This window comes from Camelus bactrianus, chromosome 10, assembly GCF_048773025.1.
Source record: "Camelus bactrianus isolate YW-2024 breed Bactrian camel chromosome 10, ASM4877302v1, whole genome shotgun sequence".
In the NCBI taxonomy this organism is placed as follows: Eukaryota; Metazoa; Chordata; class Mammalia; order Artiodactyla; family Camelidae; genus Camelus; species Camelus bactrianus.
In genome coordinates this window covers 7,020,999-7,048,353 of record NC_133548.1, presented here as the reverse complement: position 1 = coordinate 7,048,353, position 27,355 = coordinate 7,020,999, and the positions used below count along the sequence as shown (strand labels likewise).

The window sequence follows — 27,355 nt, the reverse complement described above, 5'->3', positions numbered from 1 at the left end:
TTAATCTGATCAACTAATCTGCATTACTGTCTAGAGCCAAAGGGATAGGTAGGTGAGAAGCATTTATCTACTAAGAGACTGCACTTTGGGACCAAACTGGGTGAATTGAGGAGACATGATTTCTTGAGGGTCAGCAGGGCTCAGGACATTTAGTCTTGCAAGACCTCATTCTCTAACCCCGCCTGGGAAGTTTAAGGGTACAGTCTCCGCCTACCCAAAATGTTCTGTCAACAATAATCAGGGAAACACGGGAGGTTTCAGGCATTGTTTCTCTGTATCTTGAGACAAGAGTTTGCTCTAATTCACTAAATTCAGTCAATAACTCTTCATAAATAATTTATTGTCATTAGGAACCTAAGTGCTGGAGATGAAAGACCTAACTGGCCCATAGGGCAGTAAAATTCTCAGACTAGAGCATTTTAGAAAGTTACGTTCTTTTCTTAGCATTTTAAATTAGAAAAAACATTCCATTGTAAAGAGGTAAATGACAGGACAAACCCACAGGAGGACTCAGGGAGTTTGGGGCCCTCATTTTTCATGACTGGAGTGTCATAAGCAGAGGATGGAGTGGGAGGAGTCACTGCAAGAGACAATGCTCTTCCCACCGCTGCATTTAGAAGGCTCACTGGCTGCTCTTTCTGAAGAAATACCTAAACGGGAAGAGAGTGCTGCAGGAAGGAGAGCAGAGCAGGTTGAGACTCTTGAGGTCCACTTCCCTTCTCCCAGGTCCCATAGGGCTCCATTAGCTAGGGCATTCTGCTCTGAGGGACCACTGAATGGAAATTCAAGACTGAAACAGCATTTGAAAAGGCACCCAAGTTAGATTACACTCAGGAGGTAGAAAAGAAGAAGGAGAACCGCAACAGGAGGACTGAGCTCTAGACAGATAAAGGGATTTGCTAACTGTACTCAGCAAAAAGGACTCTGAAGACAGAGCCTAGATTTAGAGGGAAGAATGGAAACATTCTGGTAACCAAATCATCTGAATAGCCAAAGCACAATAAGGATAGTCTCTGTCCAAGCAGCCTTATGGAATCAGGCCCAATGCTGGGCACATTGGGTAGCGTAGGCTGTATAAAAATGGACAAGACACAGTCTTTGTTAAATTCATGGTTAGGGCCCTTAGAAATCTCATTTCTTTCATCCATCCTAGACAAAATAGAGATTATGCAGGTAATCTCCTTTTTCTATTCTAATTTTCTTGAGAGAGTCAATGAAGACTTTGGAGCTACATTGCCCTGGGTCTCAGTTTGATGGCAGGAGAGCAGTCTGTCCTACCTTAGAAACCCAAAGAAGCCACTGGTTCCCAGCTCTGTGGGTCCTTCAGGTGGAGGTGGATTGTTTTGCTTCAATGGTGGGATAATCTTCCCTGCTGGGCTATCCTCCCACTTAGAATCTGCAAGGAAAACACTCAGGCAGGGAAAAGGTGTTAGTCCATGGGCTACCTTCACATGAGCCAAAGGCAGGACACTGAACATGATCCAAGGACAGCCTCACACCAGGACTGTTTGAAGCCAGGTGAATTGTTTATTCTGATCTTCCCAATTTCATCTCAGCTCAGTAAGATGCTATTCTGACCTTGGAGTATTTTTTAGGTTAGGCCCCTGAGATTTTTACACTGCTCAAATCCCAGTTACCCACCACAGCTCGTGTGTCTTGACATGGAAAGAAAATTTGTTAAAGAATTCACTTGCTTACATGCCTTCGTTTATGATAACTGCAGTACATACTGAATCCTTATGCTGAGTGAAAGATCAGCAAGTTGAAAGGGCAACACTTCGACATACATTTCCAGCCCTTGCCAAGCATCTATCTGCACCTTCAATATTAACATTAATGCCCCAAAGGGTAGAGGAGAACAGTGTCCCAGAGGTTGTTCTCCAAGATAGAAAAGTAAAACACATCCCTCCCAACTCTGTAAAACTTATCACCCCATATGGAAATGTTTGGGAACTGTGGGAGATCAGTTTCACTATCAGAAACACAAGAAGGACATGCATTGCCTCCTTCACTCCTTTGGGAGCTGTGGGGGCTTCTAACACTCAAGAGCCAGCCCCTGGACTGGAGGATGACCAACAAGCACCTCCAAGGGAGCAAGGCACATCATCCACCGAGTGTGCCCAGACTCAGAGCTCTGTGCTGCTCTGCTCATCAGAGAACTAAAGAGGACAGCATGATAATTAGAGAAGAATAAATACGAATTTCCCAGAACCTACCCTGGTGTTGGACATCAGTGGTATCAAACGCTGGGGTCTCCTGCCATTCTTGCTGGGTTTTTCTTTCCCTGTTCTGATAAAAAGACCAAGAAGTCTTAAACTTTACTCCTTTATAGCTTGGTGGTCTGAACGCTATTTGCTGGGAAGGTGATTTCACATCAGTGCTGGGGCCTGGCTTCTGACTACCCAGGCAGGTTGTTTTCCTTCTCAGGAGTGTCCTTTTCCCATAGCAGCTTCCCAAACACTGTCCCTCTAAAATCATAATATTTAAGAGCCGAGAACAAACCAAGCTGGGTTTAACTTACCATTCCACGTTTCTTAGTGCCAACTATTGCCCAGGACAGAATATTGAGGTTTCAGAAACCTAGAGGACCTTTGCTTTACTTTGGAGGATAGTATACTCTCTGTGGTAAAACTGACATATAAACTAGGCATTATAAGACAGTGTGATAAGACCGCCCCATCAGTCCATGTAGTTTGTGGTGGCTGCTGAGGGGAACATGAGTAGAGTGGGTAGTAGTTAGTCACGGAAGACTTCACAGGAGAAGTATTATTTAGATGGGGCCGTGGTGGATGGCATCAAGGGGTCAGAGAGAATAGGGCATTCCAGACAAGGACATGATGCACAAGGGCATGCTGCCATTAACAAGTACATATGATCAGCAAGGCTACAGCCAGGGCAGCAGAAACATGACTATCCAGCCGACACGCTACAATGCAACCTTATTATTTTCCCTGTGCTACTGCTTTATAGACCTTCCTTTGTACTTTGAAGGGGACATCCTACAACCTGGTTCCAAGCCTATAATATTCTAGTAGACACCAGATAGTCAGAAACATGGTTTATACATTTTCTTTGAGAATCTTTGCCAACTGTTCACTCCCCTCACCCAGGCAGAACCCGAGGGCCTGACTACCCAGCAGTGCTGGCGAATTCCTTGAGCCATTTTGCTGGGGAAAGATATATAGCAAGGGGCCACGGACTGTCAGGTGGCTCTGGGAGGGCAGAGGACAGAGCATAGGCTGATATTTCTGATAAGCTTTTCCATAAACCTCTCAAATTCCAGACCCCAAAGGCAGCCACCTAAGTCATATTCCTATAAAATATAAAGGAAACTCTGGGGAGGAAGGAGACCATCTCTTACTTCTTCTAGATAGGGTAGAGATGGAAATTAGAGGGCCCAGTTCTGATTTCTAGCTTGAGGGAATGATTCTTACAGATGTAGTGAAACTGTGGTTTGAGGTCTAAATTCTGCTGCACTGGCCCTAATGAAAGCATCTACTAAGCTTGGCAGTGGGGACTAGAAGGGAAAAGGCCCTAGGGCAGAGGCATAGCCTACCTCTGAACAGGGGAGATTTCCCTCATAAGATAGTTTAGCCTTTGTGCTTTGCGCTCTCCTGAAATCTTAACAGAGGTCTCCTCAGGCAAATGATGTAAGAGAGGAAAACCATTATAGCCTAAAATAAGACTGAAGATACCATCTAGGACATCCAATAAGACATAATACCCTGAAAACCTGATGCAAGCAAGGTTGTGCCCTGTATGTTCAGGGCCAGATCTGCTTAGAAATGCAGTTCAAGCAGAGGAGACAAAAACAAAAACAAAAACAAAACACAGTCCGTTCACTTCTGGATCACTCATCTGCTCTCTCCTATTTTTTATCCTTTTAAAGTCTGGATCTCTAGATCTAGGAGCTGACATAACAAAGGTAGTAAGTCTGACCTTCCTTCCCATTCTCTTCAAAACACCTCTTGTGAAACAGAGACCTTATTCAGATATGTGTTGTATTCTTCTAAGCTTTCTCTGCACAGGCTCCCAATGCATTCAGATGTGCACAATCCACACTGACTGTGTTCTTACACGCTAACTTCTCCCAAAGGGGAGAGAGGATATTAAGCATTGGACCATAGGAGCAAATCAATTCTTCCAGCTCAAGTGACTTACACTAAGAATCGCTGTGATCACTTTAATTTAGGAGAAGTCTGCTCTCTGGGAACAGGGTCTACAATGGAGGCTGTCTCTGGGCTTTGAGTCAAAATCAATAAACATGTTCTTTTTTTTTTTTTGCTCAGAGTTTTTTTTTCTAAATCCAGTATCAGGATGAAAAGGTAATTATGTTGAGTAAGAAACTGTGGGTACTGTTCTTAAGGGAGATGATGTGTCAAACTAAGAATAGGAAGGTACAAAGGGTAGAGAGTGAGGGAAATGTTCCTTTAATAGTAATTATCTTGGTTGTATAAAGTGTCTTTGTTCTCCAGAGCTTCATGTACTTTCTTGTACTTTCTCATTTTTTCTTCTTCCCTCTCTAAAGGATGACAAGTATAGAAGAAGGAAACCATATGCCTAAAATTACTCCATGGGCCAGTCAGCCATGGGCACAACAGGGCTCAATACCCTGCCCCTGCCCACAGAGGGAAAGGTCTGAGTCCTTAAGGGTTCATTCTTTCCCCAACTAAATGATAAGCTCCTGGGAAAAAACTAGGTTTTATATGTTTGGGTGCATCTCAGCACTTAACACAATGCCTTGCAAGCCGGAGACAGAACTGTTTAGAAATGAAAATCACTTCACTTTTCTACTTTAAAACGTTTTAGGGAATTCCTGTGATCTTGAAGGTGGCTTTAAGGCCTTTTATGATCCAGGCCATGCTGACCTCTCCAGTAACATTTCTCAGCACTGTACTCTATACACCAGGTGTGTTGGCTTCCAGTCACCAAAACTATTGTATTCTTTCCTCTTAGCTTTAGTTCTTTGAGCTACTCTGGGAACTCAATCTCACATCCACTTGATCTGAGTGAAGTTCTCCTTTGTGGTCCCTTTGTACCCTGTGCTTCTTTTATCCTTACAACATAGCACATCTATCAGTAATTGTCTGTCCAGCTTTACACTTTTGGCATTTTTAAGGGAAAGCATGATAGCCTTAGTATTTGACATATAGCAGACACTCAACAAATGTTTGCTGAATGAATATGTAAATGTTTGCTCCATAACTGATCATGTCATGGATCTTGGGAAGGTGAGGGAGGTGATCTGTGAGTGTTTGGATACTTAAGGTCAGACCCTCTTTGGTGAGATGGGATAGAAAAAAGAAAAGGCACAATCAACAGCTATTTGAAGAAAAAGGGTGCTATTTTAGAGACTACTATAGAAAAGAAGTCCCCAAATGGAGGAGTAGATGTATGAATATCTAAATGGAGAACAGACCTCATAAAATGAATCAAATACTACTGGGGCCAGCCCATCACTGCTCTAAATGTCTTCTCTTACCAGTGTCCTGTGTTGATATATATCTAGCTTGTTTGTAAAACCTATATGTTCCGAGACTCAGACTCCAGTGCAGATGAAAGAAAAAAGGTTTCTAAAAAAAATTCTAAACTGGATCCCACCTCAATGCAAGAGACCTATTTTCTTACTTCAACTGCGGAGTATAAGAAAGCAGTTTTTAAGCTAACAAAAGGATTCATCGATGTGTGTATTATGCAGCTACTTTTAGGACAGATTGTGGCAAGGGTGGAATGGTGAAAAGTTGTTCTGCAGATGGTGAAACCTGAGAATGAGTCCAGTGAATTCGGTCTGTACTTAGGACCAAGATGTGCTGGTAACAGGAATCCTGACTTGTAACAGAGCAGGAATAGCCAAGAGTCTTGAAGTCTCCATTTTGGTGCTTACCCTCCTGGTTTCCACAGGGGGCTTCTTTTTGCTGAGCCCTTGGCTGGAAGTCCCCATCTTGGCCCTGAGGTGGGAGAAAAAAGCCCAGGAAATGTTACTGGCAGCAACAACATCACCACATTCAAGTAAATGTGGCCCAAATGAATATTTCAGCAGGTTGGCTATTTTTATGCCACTCCTGGCCTGCAGACTAAATTGTATAGCCAAATTCTCTCTGGGTGCTGATTTAATTCACAGTAGAATCACAATTTGGGATGTAGGGGCTGAGAAAAGGAAAATGTGATTGACAGCAGGTATTAGATTTTGAAATACTTGTTGTGCATCAAAACAGAGAAAGGGAAGATGTGAGGCCTTGTCGCCATGGCAAATTTAGTCAAATGCAACTGAGCAAAGCTTCACACCTCCAAATGCCCTCACATTTCACCTGGCTGGGAAGGGAACTGCCTAACTCTCCACTGACAAGTGCATTTTGAGGGTGTAGAGGTCAGCTCCTTTGAGGTCTATCCTCACTGCTCCTGTGTATCTTGGGGCCCACATAGTACCAGGAAAAAAACAGCTGCTGTTTCTAAACCTGAGCTGAAAGTACTTTGGGCTGGAGCACAAACCACACGTTGGATTATCCCAGTATCCCTATCTAAGTGCTAATATAAACGACTGAGTTGTTTTACAGACTCATTCTGTCCCTGACAGAAAACCAAAAGAAGAAAATTAGTAGCCTCCCCAATAGTAACTTAAATATATTAAGGGCTGTACTCAATACTCCCCCTCCAATAATTGATGCATTCCCTCTTGTAGACACTGGAACCAAAATGGAGACTTCAAGCCCCTTGGCTATTCCTGCTTTGCTACAAGTCAGGATTCCTATCACCAGCACTTCTTGGTCCTAGGTGCAGACTGAATTCGCTGGACTCATTCTCAAGTTTCACCACCTGCAGAACAACTTTCCACCATTCTGTTTTTGCCACAACCTGTCCTGGCCTGGACTACATTTTAAGGTAGATTTCCAAAAGCTTATTGCTCACTGGGTAAAATAGGATTATATTTTATTTGTTCTCACTCTTTTGAAGGTTTCTCTATGTTCTTGTATAATATCCTGGGACTTCGTATCTTGTGCCTTGTGACTGTGTTTCTTGATAGTGCAACCATAGTAAACACTCACTGACTTGGATTCACATGTTTAGATCTGGTTGCATTTCCCCCCAGCCTTCATCTTGATGAACAGAAGAATTCTACTTTGCTGAGGAAATGCAAATTACATTGCATACTGAAGGAAAAAATACGAAGCTGGAGGCATAACCCTCCCAGACTTCAGACAATACTACAAAGCTACAGTAATCAAAACAGCATGGTATTGGCACAAAAGCAGACATATGAATCAATGGAACAAAATACAGAGCCCAGAAATAAACCCATACACCTACAGTCAATTAATCTTTGACAAAGGAGACATTTTGAATATACAATAGAGAAAAGACAGTCTCTTTGGCAAGTGGTATTGGGAAAGCTGAACAGCTGCACGTAAATCAATGAAGTTAGAACACTCCCTCACACCATTTACAAAAATAAGCTCAAAATGGCTTAAAGACTAAAACATAAGACAGGATGCCATAAATCCTCTATAAGAGAACATAGGCAAAACATTCTTTGACATAAATCTTAGCAATGTTCTTCTGTGCAGTCTACCAAGGCAAAAGAAGTAAAAGCAAAAATGAACAAATGGGACTTAATCAAACTTATAAGCTTTTGCACAGCAAAGGAAACCACAAACAAGTGAAAAGACAACGTGGGACTGGGAGAATATATTTGCTAGTGATGTGACTGACAAGGGCTTAACTTCCAGAATATATGAACAGCTCATACAACTCAATACAAAAAAAATAAACAAGCCAATCAAAAAATTGGCAGAAGACCTAAACAGACATTTCTCCAAAGAAGACATATAGATGGTCAATAGGCACATGAAAAGATGCTCATTATGGCTAATTATCAGTGAAATACAAATCAAAACTACAATGAGGTATCACCTCACACTGGTCATCATGGCCATCATTAAAAAGTCCACAAATGATAAATGCTGGAAAGGGTGTAGAGAAAAGGGAACCCTCCTACACTGTTGGTAGGAATGCAATTTGGTGCAGCCACTATGGAAAACAGTATGGGGATTCCTTAAAAAACTAAAAATAGAGTCATCATATGATCCAGCAATCCCAGTCCTGAGCATATATCCAGAGAAAACTCTAAGTTGAAAAGATACATGTACCCCAATGTTCAGTGCAGCAGTAGTTACCAAGACATGGAAGAAACCTAAATGTCTATTGACAGATGATTGGATAAAGTTGTGGTGTGTGTATATATATATATATGTACACATATACTTCTTTATGACTGAGTAGTATTCCATTATATATTTTACACATATTAAATATATTTTTAATAAAAATATATAATATATAGTAGAATACTACTCAGTCAAAAAAGAACAAAATAATGCCATTTGCAGCAACATGGATGGACCTAGAGATTACTATACTAAGTGAAGTAAGTCAGACATAGAAAGAGAAATATCATGATACCACTTACATGTGGAATCTAAAAAAATGACACAAATGAACTTATTTACAAAACAGAAATAGACTCACAGACACAGAAAACAAACCTATAGTTACCAAAGGGGAAGGGAGGGGGATAAATTAGGAGTTTGGGAATAGCAGATACAAACTGTTAGATATAAAATAGATAACAAGGTCCAACTGTATAGCACAGGGAACTATATTCAATAGCTTGTAATAACCTATTAATGAAAAAGAGTATATATATGTATAACTGAATCACTATGCTGTACACCAGAAGCTAATACAACATTGTAAATCAACTAGACTTCAATAAAAAACAAAAAATTACATTGCAAATATCAACTTGCTTCCTTTCCTTAGTCCACCTACTAGAATACGCACTAGGCAGGTGTGAATGAAGCCCTGAGAGAGTGACTCACTCAAATACAAGATCAACCAGCAGCAGTAGCTGGCAAAGCCTAACTAGGATGCAGGGGTTAGCCCCTCTCCTGAGACCACTGACCTGTCCAGCCGTGGCCTGCTGGGGGAGCCGGGCACTTCTATGCGTTTTCGTTTCCTCATCATGGGTCCTGCTGCTTTCTTCTCTGCTAGGACCTTTAGAGAGGAACCAGACTCCTGTGACTCCTCCTTTTCCAGGTTTGCTCAAATGAAGGCACAGTGAAGAGAACTCCCCATCTTTAAACTGCCAAAGGCAACTTTTAACACCAGCTTTGCAAGTAAGGATAGATATTCTGTTAGAGACATAGTCTCAGAAATCTAGCCAGGGGAAAAAGAATGTCTCACGTATAAAATTCTGATTGGACTTGGGCAGCAACCAAGAGGCAAAATAGAAGAGACAAGAGCAGGACTTTTTAGACAACAAGAAGCAATAAAGGCAATTTTCATTTCATACAAAAAAGGGAAACTTACCAACCCAAGAGGACTGCTGTTTATTGGTTTTCCTACAACAGGAAATTTCAGTGTCATAATGGATCAAGACTGTTTCACCTGGATTTCTGGCTATCATAGATTTCTCAGAACTGGTCCTAGACAAAACTTTGGTGTGTGCCCTTCTCTCATCCACCTGAGACCACTTTTCCTAGAAATACTGTCTTCAAACTTTCTTCCTCCCTTATTTTAAAACTATTGTTATCTAAAAATATTTTGATTCACACTATACTCTTATTACATAAAGTGGATGATCCCTATTACAAAAGGAAAAAGTGGAATATCTGGTTTCAGTGACAAATGAATTGGGGAGATATTCTGAGGTAAGGCTTTTATACCTTTTTTCAAATCAAATTGGCATGTGTTTCCTCATCCCTCTATTTCTAAAAATGGCAATGACCCTCAGAGATTAAAAATTGGGAGATATCTCTAAGACACCACTAAGGTGAGCCATTAAATATTCTAAAGTGGAAGGAATAATTTATATAGTATCTTTCACTGAGTGACTACTCTAGGTCAGACTTTGCACTTTCCATCTTCCAGTATTTATACATTTAATATTTTTAACAACTCAATAAGATAGGTACTATTATTACTATTCACCATTTAACAAAGGAGGCATAGAAAGATTGAGTAATTTATCTGAGGTCATATAGCTATTAAGTGGCAAAGCCACCAAGATTTGAACCACACAGTCTGGGTTGAAGCACATGCTCCTGACTTCTGCACTGTGCAGTGCTGAGGCCCAGTCCGACTGCCTGTTTTGCCATATTAAATTTGCACTGCTGATCCATGGATGCTCAACCTTCCCTTTTTTCTTCTCCACCACCCACACTTCTGTCATTCTACTTACTAGGTGACAGGTTTTCATGAAACCATTTCATCTCCACATACAGAGTGAAAACAAATGGGTAGGGAACCAAGACAATTTCCCCATGTTTGAATTTCAGGTGGGACACACTCTCCCATTTGCTTTTATCTGGGTAATGTGTTAAGGAGTGACGAAAGAAGCCAGCACAAATCCCTGAGTGCTATTTTAGAGAAAAGTCTCCCTCTCCTTTCCTTGACCTACCCTCCAAACTGCCTATGGGTTTGTTGCTTCCATTTGAATCTACAATGTGAGTCATAGTTCATTTCCACCCAGGAATGAAAGGATACAGGGAAACACAATGAAGTGTTCTGTAGCAAATGGTTGCAGATTGTCCAAGTTTCCCAAAACTACACGAATAGAATCCTGAAAAAAAAAGAAATGATTTTAATACTGTCTAATCTCAGCCAATCTATCAACTTATCCTTGTTATATCCTATATTCTTTTAAAGCTGAGCTGTTCCCTGAATATGCCTTCTGTTTCTCCATGTCTGTGCTCTTGCGTTGTCTCTTCCCTCTGCCTGAAATACCCTTTGAACTCATCAGCATATGATGAAATTCTACCTGTCCTTTTATGGTACAGTTCAAAAGCCATCTCCTCCAGAAACTTTTCCCTGATTTCCCAAGTGGCATTAACTATTGGTCTCAAATATTACAGTAGTTAGCCTTGGGCCTTTACTATATTCCATGTATATATTTTTATTTTCCTTACTGAGAAATCTCCTTAAAGTAGAATATACTTGATTTACCTTAGCATCCCTTCTATGGTGTCTACCATAGTAGGTGGAGCATAACAGGTCCTCAGCAAATATATACTGAATTAATGAATAACACTGGTATTTACCGATATATACTTATTTTGCTTTTACTTAAGTCAAACCTTTTCTTCTACTCGCTTAAAATATTAATTTATCTCTAATTAACCTATGCTTGTTAGTATACAATAATTAAACAATTTGGTATCGTAAAAAGACTACTGAATTTTTGTGTGAAAAATGTGTGAATTTCAGTCTCAGCTTTGTCATTTCATCTCTAAGACTCATTTTCCTCATATTTGGGCTCACAGAAAACAGAAACTATGCCATGTTCATCTTTGTATTATCTCTATTAGCATAGTATCTAGCTTATAATTTTAATAGCTAGCATTTATTAAGTAATCACTATGGCAAGTGTTACTATTTTTATACATATTAATTTAATACTCATAAAAACCTTATAAGATAGACAGTTCTATCATCCCCATTTTACCAATGAGGAAACTGAGACAAAGGGGTAAAATAACTTATTGAAGGTTACACAAGTAGCAATGGTGTAGCTAAGGTATGAACCCAGGCAGTGGGGTTCTAGAGCATATGCTCCTAACCTTTGGGATACATTGCCTATCAATAAATGCTTTCTAAATGAACGAAAGGGGATGATAATATTTGCCTAAAACTAATGAGAGTAAGAGAAAGAACATAAAAAGCTCTTTAAAACCTTTTAATATAGTTTAAATTTATGTAAGTGCTCTCTAGCCATCATTAATTGAGCTACTATGTGGCAGGAATTGCACACATCTATTTCTAATCCTCACCACAATCTTGAAAACTGGATTATTTTTCAATCTCATTGACAGGTAAGGAAACAGACTCAGAGAAGGTAGGTAACTTTCCTGAAGTCACGCTGTGAAGGCAGAACCAGAGTTCAAATCCAGGTTTCACTGCCTCTAAAGTCTATGCTCTCTCTTACTATGTTGCTTTGAGCTTTTCTCTGTCCAAATTAAGTGAAGCAAAGTGAAATAAATTTTACTCTACTCATAATTAAAATGAGCAGAAAACTGTCATGGTCCTATATGAACATAATTGTTATTTATAATGATGCCTCTGAGGTCCTGGAAGATCCTAATGTATCTTTAAACACATAGCTGAAGAGCCACAAGTACCTTTACGACTTTGACTCAAATTTTTGGTTTCACAGTTTTGTGTTTGTGTATTTAATTATATTAAAATGCTTTGAAATGTGGCAGCATATGCCTTCATAAATCACAACAGTCATAGATCACTCAGCTGTGAAGTTAGAAAAGAATCCACTAGTTACAACTGAGGCAATTAAGACCCAGAGAGCTATGTGATTTGCCCAGGTTCACACAGCTAACTAGTGGCTAAAGAGGACTGGAATCCAGGGTCAGCCCCCAGAACTCTAACTTCGCGTCCGATGCTTTCACCCATTTACAAATTTGTCCACTTGCTCAGTCTTCTTCCTGTGAGAGAACCTAAAGTTACAGGAGCTGGGTAGAAAAGGAATGAAAATGAAGTGGGAATAAAGCAACTGCAAATGTTTCCAATTAAAATGAAGACACAGCAGCCTTGTCTGTGTATTTACAGTTGAGTTTCCTGAACGTCAAGTACCAGGCAGTGGTTGGGATGGTGAGGTTTCCCAGAGCCCTGGAAGGCATCAGTCTTCCGGAAGCTTTGTCTGTGCCAGCTGCCACAAAAGAGAGCTGCCGGTGGCTGCGAATTCTAGTGGAAACAAAATAACTCTTAGCCTCAAAGGTGCTGACACTTCAACTAGGAGAACTGAGAAAGAATACAGGCTTTAATTTCCCTGGAAAAACAGTAACGTTTCTTTGCAGAGGAAATGTGGCAGGGAGAAGCCAAGTAATCAAGTGGAGGTTGTGACTCAGTTTGCAGGAAATAATTAAAATCTGAGTAAGGATGCATCCTCAGCTTAAAGAATAATATTCCCAGAAGTTGTCTGCTTCTTTCCCTACCTCCAGCTCCTGGACGATGACATCCTTATTTTCTACATCTTCCCCTCTAGAAGTAAACAGACAAGAGAGATAAGAAAGCCAAGAAGGAAAGCTCTGTAGACAATAGACTCTATCTAGTAGAGCAAAAATGACACTTCCCCTGAGCTAAGGGAACATAACTAAGTAACAATTGTGTGTGCTGACCCAGTGCTCAAGGGAAGAAGAGATCATCTAGGTGCTGTGGTCTGAGAACAGATACAAGGCTGTTGGAAAATATCTTCTCCATTAACGAGCGTGCCAAGACCTGAAATTCCCACTGTGAAAGTTAATTATTTGTTAGACCTGTTGTACAAGTGTAGTCTGTGAACCCCTAGGGGTCCTCAAGACACTTTCAAGGAGTCTCCAAATGCAAAATTAGTTTCATAATAATACTAAGATGTTATTTGCCTTTTTCACTATATTAACATTTGTAATCAGTAGTGTAAAATCAATGGTGAGCAAAATTGCTGGTGCCTTAGCATAAATCTAGCCAGATGCAGTAAACTGTACTAGCAGTTATAGTTATCTTTTCTGTTACACAGGGGGAAAAAATCATTTCATTTAATATTTTAGAAGTAGTAAAAAAAAAAATCAAAAATCCTATAAATCTCAACCTTGAAAACAGGTCTTTTACATACATTATGTATAATAAAACAGGACGTATGCATAGAGCACTTCAGCTGCATACCAAAACATGATGGTTGTCTTGAGGAAAAGCATTAGTGCGACTATTCAAGTTGCAAATTGAACTACCTGCTTTCTTCATGGAATGACATTTTACTTGAATGATCAGAAGACAAACAAACTATAGTTGTTATTCAGACTTGGGAATGTGACAGACATTTTCTCAAAAATGAACAATCAGCTTATCAATGCAAGGAAAACAACTGACAGTATTTGTTGTCAAGGATAAATTTTGGGATTTCAAGCAAAATTTTGAATTTTAGAAAAATTCTATCCATGACTGTGAGGTTGACAGCTTCCAAATACTTAAAAATATTTTTCTGATAAGAATGGTAGTGATATTAGCAAATACGATTTTTTTGTTATTGTATGATGAAATGTGTTGACATCTGAATGATCTGCATGAGTCAGTGAACCAATATTTACCAAATGGCCAATGAAACATACCACATTACAGAACAATTCTAGGTAAAAGATTCATTCAAAGAACAAGGTAGACCAATGGATTTTAATGTAGCAGAGTTCAGAAAGTTCAGTGATTAAACTTCAGATTCCACATTGTAACTAACCTTTAAAAACCTGCCAAGTTTAAAAAAACAAAACTACGACTTGTCAAGTTTTGATGTAGGGTCGAAGAATAATATCCACAATGATCTGAGAAGGCTATTAATATATTCCTAACTTTCCCAACTACAAATCTGTGTAAGGCCAGATTTTTTTCATACAGTTCAACCAAAAAAAAAAAAAAATTCATAACAGATTAAAGGTAGAAGCAAATATGATAATCTAGCAGTTTTCTATTAAGGCAGACATTAATGAGATTTTCAGAAATTTAAAACAATGCTAATCTTCTCATTAATTTTTTGTTTTGGAAAATATAGTTATTTTTGTTTGTTTGTTTTTCTGGGGGAGAGAGGAAATTAGGTTTATTAATTTTTTAATGGAGGTACTAGGGATTGAACCCAGGACACTGTGCATGCTAGGCATGCACTCTACCACTGAGCTACACCCTCCCCTGGAAAATATAATCATTTTTAATAAAAATGTGTTAATACCTAATAGATATATTACTATTTTAAAGTTAATTAATACATTTTAAATTGGGGGAAAATATATATAACCTAAAATTTTCCATTTTAACCATTTTTAAGTATACAATTCAGTGGTATTAATTACATTCACAACCATGGTGTACAACCATCACCACTACCTATTTCCAAAGCTTATTGTGGGGGAGGGTATAGATCAGTGGTAGAGTGCATGCCTAGCATGCACAAGGTCCTGGGTTCAATCCCTAGTATCTCCACCAATTATCCCCCCCGCCAAAAAATTACAAAGCTCATCTCCACAAATAGAACTGTACTATTAAGCAATAGTACTTACTAAGCAATAACTCCTCATTCTCCCCTCCACCTAGCCCTTAGTGACCTCTAGTCTACTTTCTGTCTCTATCACTTTTCCTATTTTAATACTTCATATAAGCGGAATCATACAATATTTGTATTTTTGCAACTAGCATACACCTGGGAATGAAATTGCTGGGTCACATGTTAATTCTATGTTTAACTTTTTGAGGAACTGCCAAACTGTTTTCCGTAAAGGCTGCCCCATTTTACATTCCCACTAGCCATGTATGAGGGTTCCAATATTTCCACACCCTTGCCAACAACTGGTATTTTTTGTTTTCTAAATTATAGCCATCCTAGTAGGTGTAAAGTGGCATATCATTGTGGTTTTGATTCGTATTTTCCTAGTGACTAATGATACTTGTGCTTACTGGCCATTTGTATATCTTTAGAGAAATGTCTGTTCAAGTCCTTTGTCCATTTTTAATTGGATTGCTTATCTTTTTGTTGGTAAATTGTAGTTCTTTATATATTCTGGATATTAAGCTCTTATCAGATATATGATTTGCAAATATTTTCTCCCATCTGTGATTTGCCTTTTCATTCTGTTGGTAGTGTTCTTAAATGCCCAATCAAAAAAATTAAATAAGTCCAATTTATCTAATATCTTTTGTTGCCTGTGTGTTTGGTATTTTAAGACACCACTGCTAAATCCAAAATCAAGATTTGCCCCTATGTTTTTTCTAAGTTTTTTTTATGACTTACTCTCTTAAATTTAGGTCTTTGATTCCTTTTTGGTTAACTGTTGTATATTGTGTAAGGTAAGGGTCTAACTTTATTCTTCTGAATGTGGATATTCAGTTTTCTCAAAATCATTTGTTAGAGACTGTTCTTTCCTCATTGAATGGTCTTAGCATTCTAGTCAAAAATCACTTGACTATAGATATTTACTTCTGGGCTCTCAATTCTATACTATTGGTCTATACGTCTGTCCTTATACCAGTACCATAATTTGTGCGTGTGTGTGTGCATTTGTCTTAACCTTTTTATTAATTGAGGCATAACTGACATATAACATATTAACTTCAGGTGTATAACATAACAATTCAATATTTGAATACACTGCAAAATGACTGATCACAATAACTCTATTTAACATCCGTCACTGCACAGTTACAAAAAATTTTTTTCTTGTGATAAGAAGTTTTAAGATCTATTCTCTTAGCAACTTTCAAATATGCAATATGGTATTATTAACTATAGTCACCATGCTGTACATTACACCCCCAGGACTTACTGATTTTATAACTAGAAGCTTGTACCTTTTGACCCCTTCTTCACCCATTTTGCTCACCCCTACACCCCACCTCTGGCAACCACCAATCTGTTCTTTGTATCTATAATTTCAGTTTTTTTGGGGGGGAGTTTTTTCTTTAGATTCCACCTATAAGTGAGATAACGCAGTATTTGTCTTTTTCTGTCCTGCTTCACTTAGCATAATGCTCTCCATGTTGTCACAAATGGCAAGATCAAAAGTCTTGCTTTATTTGAGGAAATGGCCAGCACCATATTTTTTGCTTACTTGAGGCTTTGTTATAAGTTTTTAAATTGGGAAGTATGAGTATTCCAACTTTGTTCTTTTTCAAGATTATTTTGGCAATTTGGGGTTCCTTGAAATTCCATATAAATTTTAGGATTGGCTTGTACATTTTTGCAAAAAAAAAAAAGCCATTAGGATTTTTGACATGGATTGCTTTGAATCTGCTGATTGCTCTGAGTACTGTTTTCATCTTAATAATATTAAGTCTTCCAATCTATGAACACAAGATGTCTATTTAGGTCTCCTTTAATTTCTTTCAGCAGTACTTTGTAGTTTTCAGTATGCAAATCTTGCATCTCACTGGTTAAATTTATTGCTAAGTATTTTTTCTTTTTGATGCTATTACAAATGAAATTGTTTTCCTAATTTTCAGATTGTTTGTTGCTACTGTATACAAATCAATGTTGTATACACTAAAACTGAGTTAGTATCCTGAAACTTTGCTGAATTCACTGATCATCTCTAATAGTTTTTGTTAGTTTGTGTGGATTCTTTAGGGTTTTCTGTATATAAAATCATGTGGTCTGCAAAGAGAGATAGTTTCACTTCTTCTTTTCTAATTTGTATGCATTTTATTTCTTTTTCTTGACTAATTTCTCTGGCTAGAACTCTGGTACTATGTTGAATAGAAATGATAAAAGTGAGCACCCTTGTCTTGCTCCTGATCTTAATGAAAAAGCTTTAAGTTTTTCACAACTGAGTATGATGTTAGCTGTGGGTTTTTTATATATGGCCTTTATGCTGAGGGAAGTTCCCTTCTACTCCTAGTTTATTGAGTGTTTTTATCATAAAAGGGTGTTGGATTTGATCAAGTGCCTTTTTTGCATCAACTGAGATGATCATGTGTTTTTTCCCCCTTCTTTCTATTGATGTAATGTATTATATTAATTGATTTTTATATGTTGAACTATCCTTGCATTCCTGGGGTAAGTCCCAGGGGTTTAAACAATACCAATCTTCTAATTAATTCTTAAAAAAAAGTTATTTTTAATAAAATGTTATTCATTAACATTTAATGATACATTATTTTAAAATTAATAAGTTTATTATTTTATCTATCTGATAAATACTGACAAGTATAACCCACTTAATCAAAAACTCTTTGGAATTCTCAATTTTAAGAGTGCACAGGGGTCCTGAGATTAAAAAAATTTGAGAACCACTGCCCCAAAGGTATGCCATCGCTAATTAAAAAACTTACACGAATAATACATATACAGAATATAAAATACTTGGGAAAGAGTCCTACAAGGTGCTGCTTCAGTCAGTCTCCCAGATTAGGTGAAGGCAGAGAAGGAATGACCTGTAGGAATGTACTAACCTGTGTTTGCAAAGGCTACTCTCCTAACTTTAAAATTACCTGATGTTGTTGCCATATCTGATTTTGAATTTATATACATTGGATCCCGCATGAAGAAACCTTGTCTCTGGAAATGGGTAGGTGAAAGGTTTTAAACCCATTGCTTCCAAACGATAGCCTAAATAAAGTAGAGACATTAGAGAATTATTTAACAGCTAAAGATGGTTCCTTATGTACAGGAAAGAGAGCCTGCCCAATCTGTAGTACTTCTTCATGAGTAAAATGTCTAGTTCTCAGTACCACTGCCCATGTCCCAGGCTCAGTTCTGACGTTAATTACCTGGACCATTTTCTTACCTGCGTGGACAGGATATATGGTGTTTGGGGACAACCTCTATACTTGAAATCAAAAGATCTGAGTTGAAGTTTTGTTTATCTTATAACCTTGTGCAATTTACTTCTCTTCCATGAAATTAATGATACTAACATCTGACGACTCACAGGGTTTTTGTTAGGACTAAATCTACCTCCAAAATATCTCTTGAATCTATTTTTTTCCCTTGTCCCCATTTTCCCTGGAACCTAGGCCAATGTAAAGAGGACTAAAGTCAAATAATGAAACAATTCAAAGGATGCACCAATAAGAAGCACAATCAGGAAGACCTCTGCTATTAATTTTAGATGAAGTTTAGCACACGTCCCTGCCACAACCAATGCAGTAAATCAGGATGTATACTAACGTTTTCCAGTGTTGCCAAGGAATACCTTATCTTCCCTACCTCTCAACTATTCTTCCTCTTCACCACTTATGAGAGTGCCCTATGCCACAAGAGTGCCTACCATCCTCCTAGCAGTAATTAGTTTTAATTTTCTTATTCCAGAATCTCTGCTCATTTAAGGTCCTCTCTGTGGGAAACTCAGGAGAAGGGAGAAATGGAAAGAGAAGTATGGCATGTCTATTCTACTCCAAGAGGGCATTTGGTATGCACTCAGAAGTAAGACTCAAGCACACTGTGATTTTCTAAGTCACCAGACTTTTCTGTGCCTCTTTTTATTTGTAAAGTAGAGATAATAAATCCTGCACTTTCTGGAAGTTTAAATAATAAATAATGAGAGTAAGAGGTCCAGAGTTCCTAGGATCAAATCAACCTATATACAGTGAGAGGTATAGATTTAGAGGCAGCTGGTATGGGATAGATAGAACAAGCACAAAGTAAGAATAAATTAGGTTTTAATCTCAGCTCAATTGTCTATATATAGTTTCTCTGGGCTTTGGTTTTCTTATTTATAAAATAACAACAACAACTTTTTGTCATACCCTCTTCTAAGACTTTATATATAATTTCACTTAATCCTCACAACAAGCCTATGAAATAAGTAGTCTAAATTTGATAGATGAGGAAATTGAGGCACTGAGAGATGAAGAAAGCTTTCAATGGCTATGAATGTTGGAACTAGGATTCAAACTGAGGCAGTATAAATTCAGACTTGATGCTCTTAATCACTTTTACACTCTGCTTTCTGGGATTATTAGGAAGAAAAAAATGAGATAACGAACATAAAATTATTTTATAAGTACTAAAATATTATACATACATAAAGGACTATTTTCATTATTCTTTCTTCTCCATTACCCTGATACCACGTCTACTCAGCAGGGAAAACTCTAGAATGGTAAAGTCAGAAGATCTATGTGCCCAAAGAATGGAATTTCCCACAATTTCTAAAGTTCAAGTCTGGGGCTGCCAGTAAAGAGATATCCCAGTGTCTGATCCTGGCTGCCTGGGATTAGAGTGACAGGAGGCTGGAGCCAGAGCCCGAGACTATTTAGACTGGAATTACAGTCAAAAGTGAAAAGAAATAGTTGGTGCCAACTGCAGAGTTACCAGAGGGGAAATACTGTTCATATCCTGAGAAAAACTTGCAGATTCCCCATGTCCAAGGCATGGCAGGAACCCAGGCTAGATTTGATGGTGTTTTTGGTGGCTGTGCTAAGTAGGCAGGGAGCCCACCTGGTGAGACTTAGGTCGCTGCCACAAATAATTAGCCCTTAATAATTCAGAAGGTTCTTCTAAAATGCAGTCACTTCTTTCCACAGACTAAGGACTGAGGACATCAGAGCAAAGGAAATGAAGAACATTTGCTGGAAATGACAATCCAGAGAGGAAACTTCATGTGCTGTGCCACAGCTGGCTGTCTGAAAGAAGTAAAAACAACTCTCTTCTAGCTGGGGCCTGTTCCTGTTAATTGCTGGCTGTCCGCTTCAGAAACAAACACCACACACTAATTGCCTTATTTGAAAATAAAGATTAGACTGTATAATCCCAAACAACCACATAGTAGTAGTGGTTCAAAGATTTCATAAGGTTGTTTTCCAACATGAGTACTGCAGTCATGGTGACACTATGTCTCAAGAACTATTATTAAATTGATGGGATCTTGCAGATGAAGGGTCAGACTCTCAACCAATTCTAGGTGATCAGAAAACATGATGCCTTTAAAACAAGGGAAGTTATAGGCAATATGGGATAGTGGGAAAGACATAGGATTTGGAAATGGAGGACCAAGGCCTGAGCCCTAGCCCTGCCTCTTACCAGTCATTATACCCTGACCAAGTCACTTAGCCTCTTCATTTCTCAGATTTCTACATCTACAAATGGGGATTCCATCTACCCCTGGATTACTGTGGGGATTAAATGAGATAATACTCTAAATGGCACTTCATAAACTCTGGACTATTCTATAAACATTAGCTGTTTTGATAGATTTGAAGAGTTTCTCTCTTAATGCTTTACTAGCAAATTCAAGATAATCAGCAAAACTGATTAGCTTTAATGTCAGTGCAAGATCTGACAAATCCTAATTAAGAATCTCTCCTTGAAAATCCCCAATAATAGATTTAAATGACACACTGGCACTGCTGTAAGAAAGATTTTTCAAGGTTTTAGTAATTAGTTTCACGTAAAGAAACATCTGAGTCAGTGCATAGAACCTGAAGCAGGGCTGAATCCGGTATGAGGATAATGATACTGACTACTGAAGTTGAAGATGATCATAGGAAGTACGTCACTAAATATATCTGGTAATATTTGATGGAAAAATCCTCCACAGCACTAAAGAATAAAAGAGCTTTCATAAGCATTTATTCAAATTATGTTTACTGAGCAGATCTAACATGATAGGCTCTGTAACCACTAAAGAGTGTGGGCAACAAAATAGGGAAAATCCCACTGATGCTATGAATTTAGCCCCTAAGTTTTAGAACTGAGATTGAGGACAGATGTCCAATTTCTCCTTCTACCTTCAAAAGTCTTTGGCTAGTTTCAGTCTTTGGCTAGCCTGCCTTTGCTGAAGCATATCCAGACTCTCTGAAAGTCTATATTTATAACTTGAGATTTATGGTTGCCTATAGCTAGAAGTGCCCTTCATTTTAGATGGGGTAAAAGGGAAGTGAATTCATCAAAGAAGGAAATAATTTCCACAAGGTCACATAACTCAGTATGGAACCAGGATTAGCCCCCCAAGATTGTTGATTCCTTTGGCCCACACATTTTCTACCACAACACATCACCCAGTCAGTCATTTTACTAAACTATAACCCTGGTCACTCTCATAACTCTGGATGACTTAAGGCAAGCTCAATCTGGGTACAAAGGAATCAAACAAAAATGGAAATTTTTTTGATTAAAGCTTCTTAGGATTACATCTAGGGGTGTGAAGGGCTACATTTACATTTGTTTGTCTTCAAGCCTTACTTTCAAAAGGAATTATTTCTCAGTTTCCTGATCTTGCAGGGTGATCAGGATGATTAATGAAGTAACGCATATATAAGTGCTTATTGTAGTGCTCTCACATAGGTTACCCAAAAATAGCCTTTTTAAAAGCAAGTATTAAGATATAGGACAGGAGGAAGCTGATCTAAGACTACCAAAGTTACTGCCACGCTTACTGATGTCATTCTCTTTCTCATTAGGTTTCTACTTATTCTTTCTGGTAAGGCACAATCTTTAAAACACCACTGGCTTTTGTCCAGGAATATATTTGCCACTGGAACAGTCAGATTTTGTTTTGCTTTGTTTGTGAGGGGAGGAGTAACTAAATCTTCTAACAGAGAGGTAAGAAGATGCCTTGAAATTATATCAAAAGGCCTTACTGAACAACTCAATAGGCCAGATAGGAGTCTAAGTCGATCTTTTAAGTTACTCTTTGCACCTAAGTGGCTCTTCCATTTCCATGTTAACCATCCTAAAATCTAATGGAAAAATTACCTTCGGTCAATAGGTCCAGGACTGTGCTCCTTATTCTGGAAATGCAATAGAATGGTATATTTCATCTCACCACCCTGCCCATTAGGTGCATCTTGTTACATGAAGATCAACCTATTAGCACTCACATCACACTGAATTTACTGAAGCACTCTAAAAACCCTACTAATCCCAAGAACCCTAAAAGCATTTGGATATAAAATTGCTGGCAATGATGGACATTTTATTGGCTACACCATTGGATGATTTACTCTGAAGCAGTACATGTAAGGAAGAAGATTAAAAAAAAAAGCATCAGTAGTTTCAGAAGGGCAAATAGTGAAGAGAATATCCTTAGCTAGAGAAAAAGAAACATCTTTTACAATTTTGAGCTATAAACTCTGAGTCCTTGATGTACAAATCTCAAGGGTCTTAGTGACAGAAGACAGATACAGGAAAATGTGAAAAGAAAGCTTCTAAAATATACAGCTTTGTTCTTGGCATGAAATAATGGCAGATTCTGAAGAAATTAAGTTACTAAGAAAACTAAATTACTTTTTATATAAAAAGCAAATTTCATATAGGAAATTTTATATTTTACTGACTTTAATCTAATTCTGGTGAGATATTGAGGAGATAAGAATTGTATTTACTAGGTTTACAAAAAGATGAACCTTATCTGAGGAGATCATCTAATCTGACCAAGATTAGACATCAAGGGCAAAATTAAAACTCAGATGTATTGCTAAAGCAAGATAGTCCAGCTGAAAGAAGAGTGTCAAGTATACAGTTATCTTATGAATTAACCTAGACTCAATATTAGCCTCAATTTTTCATATTTTACCACATAAGTATAGCTCTAAAATAACAGAATCAGGCATTATTGCTAAGAAACATAAAGCTTTGTACTTTGAAAGACCACAAACATCTGATCCGATAAAAAAAAATCTTATAAAGTGCTTTTAGTTTATACAATGCTTTTCTAGCCCCATCTCACAAGATCCAAAGACATCTATTGAAGAAGGCAGGGCAGATCAGCTAACTTACACTCCATGCTAACTGCTCTCCTAGTTTGGACCTGATTTGATCCTCTCAATCTATTTTTTTTTTTTTTTTTTGGCGGTGAGGTAATTAGGTTTATTTGCTTATTTTAATGGGGGTGATGGAGACCGAACCCAGGACCTTGTGCATGCTAAGCATGCACTCTATCACTGAGCTATACCCTCCCCCGATCTTCTCAATCTTGTGTTCACTCAATATTCATTCACTTAGTTCACAAATAACTGCATGCCTCTATGTTCCAGAAACTTAAGTGCTGGAAATAAAGTGGGGGAAGAATAAGAATTTAGTCCCTGCCTGCAAAGAGCTTACAAATAATTTTAAGTGTGATGACTGCTACAAAAAAGGATAGGGTAATATGGAAACATGACAGAGAATCCTAACCTACAATGGAAGTCAGGGAAGACCACTCTAAGTAAGTGACTCATATCTGAAGAATGAGTTGGGGAGACACAAATGGAGAGCGGGTGTGGGGTCTGATGTGGGTACAGGAAACAGCAGATACAAGAGTCCTCATGAGAGAGCAACGTACTTTCAAAAAAGAGAATTACAGTACTTCTGGAACACAGTCAGCAAGAAGGACAGTGCTATTGAGATAAGAATACAGAGATAAGTAGTACATCAACACACATTTGAGAGCTTACCATGTATCAGGCATTGTTCTGAGCACTGACAGAATGGGTAACAAGAAAGACTTGATTTCTTGTCTTTAAGAGCTTACATTTCAGGAGGTGTGGAGAGCAACAATAGACATATAAACAAGTAAATGTAATGTTAAGTACTATAAGTACTATGAAGAAAATAAACAGGGTTTTGTAGTAGAGTGACTGGGAGTCTGCTTTAGCTAGTGTGACCAGTGAAGGCCTTTTAGAAGAGATCACAACTGAGTTAAGGTCTTAACGGAAAGTGAAATAGCAACGTCAAAGGGAAAAGCATTCCAAGCAGGAAAAAACAGCAAGCACAGATACCCTGTGATGGGTAGTTTAACAGATAGAAAAGTCAGTGTGATAGAGCACAGAGAATGGAGACAGAGTGCAGGGAGATGAAGTCAGAGGGACAGGCAGGAGCCAGGCCATGTGAGGCCTACAGGCCACTGTAAAGGGTTCAGATTTTACACTAAGGGTTTTATAAAAAGGAAATTATATGATTTATGCTTTAGAAATAGCACTCTGGCTGCCAAGAGGAAGATGAACTGTAATAGTACAAGAGTAGAAGCAGGGAGACCAGTTAGGAAGATCTGAAATAGTCCAGGAGAAATGCTTCTGATTTGGACTCTGGGGGTCTTAGTAGTTAGTGAATAGTTAGAACTGGGGTATATTTAAGACTGATGGACTAAATGTGGGAATCGAGGATGGCTCTTGATTTTGGCCTTTGCTGTTAGGTAGATAATGGTACAGACCCTTTAATGAGATGGGGAAAGAGTCTGGTGAAAGAGATTTATTGGCCTTTCTCTTTCTGTCCCATTTTGGTTAAGTGTGAGAGGCCTGTTAGACATCCCAGTGAATATGTCAAGGGGGCAGTCTCCTAGTATGCAAGGAATGGAAATAAAAATAGAAATATAAATTTGGGTCATCAGTGTTTAGATGGTACTTGAAGCTACTGGAATGGATGAGACCATTCAGCAAGAAAGTATAGAGAAGGGATGAGGGCCTTCCTTATAGGCCAGGGTATGGATTGTGGAGTCTATCCAAAGAGCAACAGGAAGGCACTGAAGGGCATAATAAAGAGATGACATGACCATGGCTGTGAGTTTAAGCAAACAAACAAACCAAACAAACTAAAACAATCCCTCTGGTTGCAATGTGGGTAATAATCCAGAACAAGAACAGATGATAAAGGATCAGCTAGGAGACTCCTGTGGTCCTAGGCAGGGGCTAATAGCCTGGTTTACAGTGATGAAAACGGAGATGAAGAGAAGTGGACTGGTGTGGAAAATGCCTAGGAAGATGTCTAGTCATGATTTGGTGACTTGATGGGGTGAGGGAGGACAGACAAGGATGATGGTGAATTGCTTGAACAAATGATTGAAGAAATAAAAGTGCCACATCCCCCCCTAAAAAAGGAGCCTTGGAAAGTTGTTTTTGAGGGGAAGATATTGAGTCCATATCTGGACATGCTCAATTTTAAGGAGCCCGTGAACTATCCGAAGAGATTCTAGGTAGCCTGTTGGATACTGTTCTAGGTCTACTACGTGCAGATATGCAGATGAAGGAACCAAAGTTCAGAAAAGTCAAGGATGTACATTACAGCAAAGCATACCTGCTTGAATCTTTCTGTCTGCTTTCCCAGATGCCAAGATTCAAGGACCTGAGACCTCACTGAATGCCATGATTCAAATATCTACTTCCTAGGTTCAATCAAGCATCTGACAGCCAGAAACTCATTCAAATCATTAAGACATGATGCGACAAGATATGTTTTAACGAAGAGGTCTTGTTTTCACGGCAACTGCTAAGCTTAGGCTAGAGGGTGGTTATAGACCAGAATGAACACTGTTATCGGGAAAAGATTTTTCCTTTTTTTAAAGAGGGTGCGGTTAAGGGAGCTGGGGACCTCAGAAGACTGGATCTCTGCCAGAGGCAGCATTCCGTGCTGGGTGTGGTGCAGGGGCAAGTGCAGTCCCTAGCGAACCTGGACGAGGATCCTCGCCTCTTCGCTGCTCATTCGCCTGAGGAAGGGGATCTGCACGCAGCTCGGCACTCGCCGAGGCCCGCCGTCGCCAACTCCCTCCCTGCCCGCTCGGCTCTCCCTCGCCCCCTCGCCCCCTCGCCCCCTCGCCGCCGGCGACCTGAGCACCAGGCGGCCGCCCGACCACGAGGCCCTGCGGAGGGCACAGCCTGTGCCTCACGCGTGCTGGGCGGCCAAAGGGACCCCGGGCTGCGAAGACTGCCCCAGGGGGCGGCTGCGGAGTGGTGGGGCCAGGCCCAGAAATCTCCCTCAGAGAAAGGCGCCAACCTCACTAGAGCACCAGACCGCTCCGGGCCGTTACCTCAGACCCAAGCCCCCTCCCAGGCTCGCCCGGGCTCTTTCTCACACACGGATTAAGGGTTCCTCGCGCCTCATCAACGTGACCTCGGCCAAGCACTAAGAACCGCTCTCTGAAAAGGGCGGGCGCCAACCTCTCACAAAGCCTGGCTGACGGACTCGTTCGGCCTCACGCCCGCATCTCAACTTGAGCTGCGCGCCGGCCAGTCCTTCAGCGCACGCGCAGCTGTGCCCCCGAGTCGCCCGTGGGGCGCGCGCTCCAAAGGCTGGCCGCAGTCTGCGCATGCGCGTCGCTGAGACACGGCCAAGGGGTCACGTGAGGCCGAGACCCCGGGCGGCCCCACCCAGGCGGCCCCACCCACCCCACCCGTCGGAGCACGGACGCCGGGCCCCTTTCTGTGGTTCCCGGGCTGGTCTGCCCGTTGGTCACTTCACGCCTACTACGCGCTCGGCGTGGGCGGGTCGGGTACTATGGACTGCGGAGCCCCTACTGTGTGCCGAGCGTCGTGCGGGCACTTTCCGTACACGCTCTCCTTTAACCCTCACCGTGGTGCTGTAAAGCCGTTATTAATATTCCAGTTCTAAAGAGTCTCGGAAACCAGAGCGACTTGTGGAGGCTCAAGGACTTGAACACGGATCTTTGTGATTCCAAAGCCCAGATCCTTCCCATCCACTTCCTGCTGATCAAATTCTCACTGTTGTGAATTATTAAGCCATTCAGCCCCACGTCTGTTGGGTGGGCTGGATGGACTGGATTCCTGATAATGGACCTGCTCCCTTGGAAGATACTCCTTGGTCACGACTCTTACCCCTGTAGTCCTCTGGCATTCTGTTTGCTGTTTATGCTGTTCCCTCTGCATGGAATACCTCCCCTACCCCTAAACCCTCCCCACTTTATAAAGCTCTACTTCATATGCCTGATAGTAAACTCCCTGATGGCTGGGTCTAGGTATATCTTTTCATTCTCAGGGCTACTAAGCACCTACTACCAGCTAGTACACACAAAGGCCTGAGAAGCAAGGCAGGAAAAGGGAGGAAAGAAGTGAGAGAGAGGGAGAGAGAGGAAACGATCTCTAGAGGTACCTGCCCTATCTAAAGAGTATCTGCTAGCCAGTCTCT

At 39.8% G+C, this 27,355-nt stretch overlaps 2 protein-coding genes across 6 annotated transcripts in view; one reads left to right on the top strand and one right to left on the bottom strand.

Annotated features, from left to right (window-relative positions):
* PPP2R5B (protein phosphatase 2 regulatory subunit B'beta) overlaps positions 1-20,233 on the top strand; it is a 32,312-nt gene extending 12,079 nt beyond the window's left edge. For 2 of the 4 annotated variants that reach the window (XR_012509520.1, XR_012509522.1), the window contains exon 16: positions 6,680-8,759. The gene's annotated coding sequence lies outside the window, so the exon portion shown is untranslated. Of the gene's footprint in view, positions 1-6,679; positions 8,763-20,046 lie in introns of those variants that run through there. The other 2 variants (XR_012509521.1, XR_012509523.1) reach the window with 2 other exon arrangements.
* On the bottom strand, positions 324-26,489 carry MAJIN (membrane anchored junction protein). Of its 2 annotated transcripts, XM_074371782.1 has the most exons (11): positions 26,371-26,489; positions 18,010-18,127; positions 13,002-13,047; positions 10,543-10,618; positions 10,238-10,363; positions 9,367-9,398; positions 8,960-9,051; positions 5,885-5,948; positions 2,217-2,289; positions 1,279-1,396; positions 324-668 (listed from the first exon to the last, which is right to left on the bottom strand). In XM_074371782.1, the coding sequence occupies exons 2-11, from the start codon at positions 18,108-18,110 to the stop codon at positions 623-625; spliced, it is 774 nt and encodes a 257-aa protein (XP_074227883.1). In that variant the 5' UTR covers positions 18,111-18,127; positions 26,371-26,489; the 3' UTR covers positions 324-622. The 2 variants fall into 2 exon arrangements, 1 of the variants encoding a protein (XP_074227883.1); XR_012509524.1 differs by lacking the exon at positions 5,885-5,948.
* Positions 26,490-27,355: the final 866 nt, after the last annotated feature.

Coding starts and splice junctions, on each gene's coding strand:
- MAJIN (XM_074371782.1), bottom strand. CDS start 18,110: ATGGGTTTAAAACCTTTCACCTACCCATTTCCAGAGACAAGGTTTCTT. Junction 10,619..13,001: donor TCATCGTCCAGGAGCTGGAG/GTAGGGAAAGAA, acceptor TTTTTTTTTCAG/GATTCTATTCGTGTAGTTTT. Junction 9,052..9,366: donor ACAGCAGTCCTCTTGGGTTG/GTAAGTTTCCCT, acceptor TCCTCTCTAAAG/GTCCTAGCAGAGAAGAAAGC.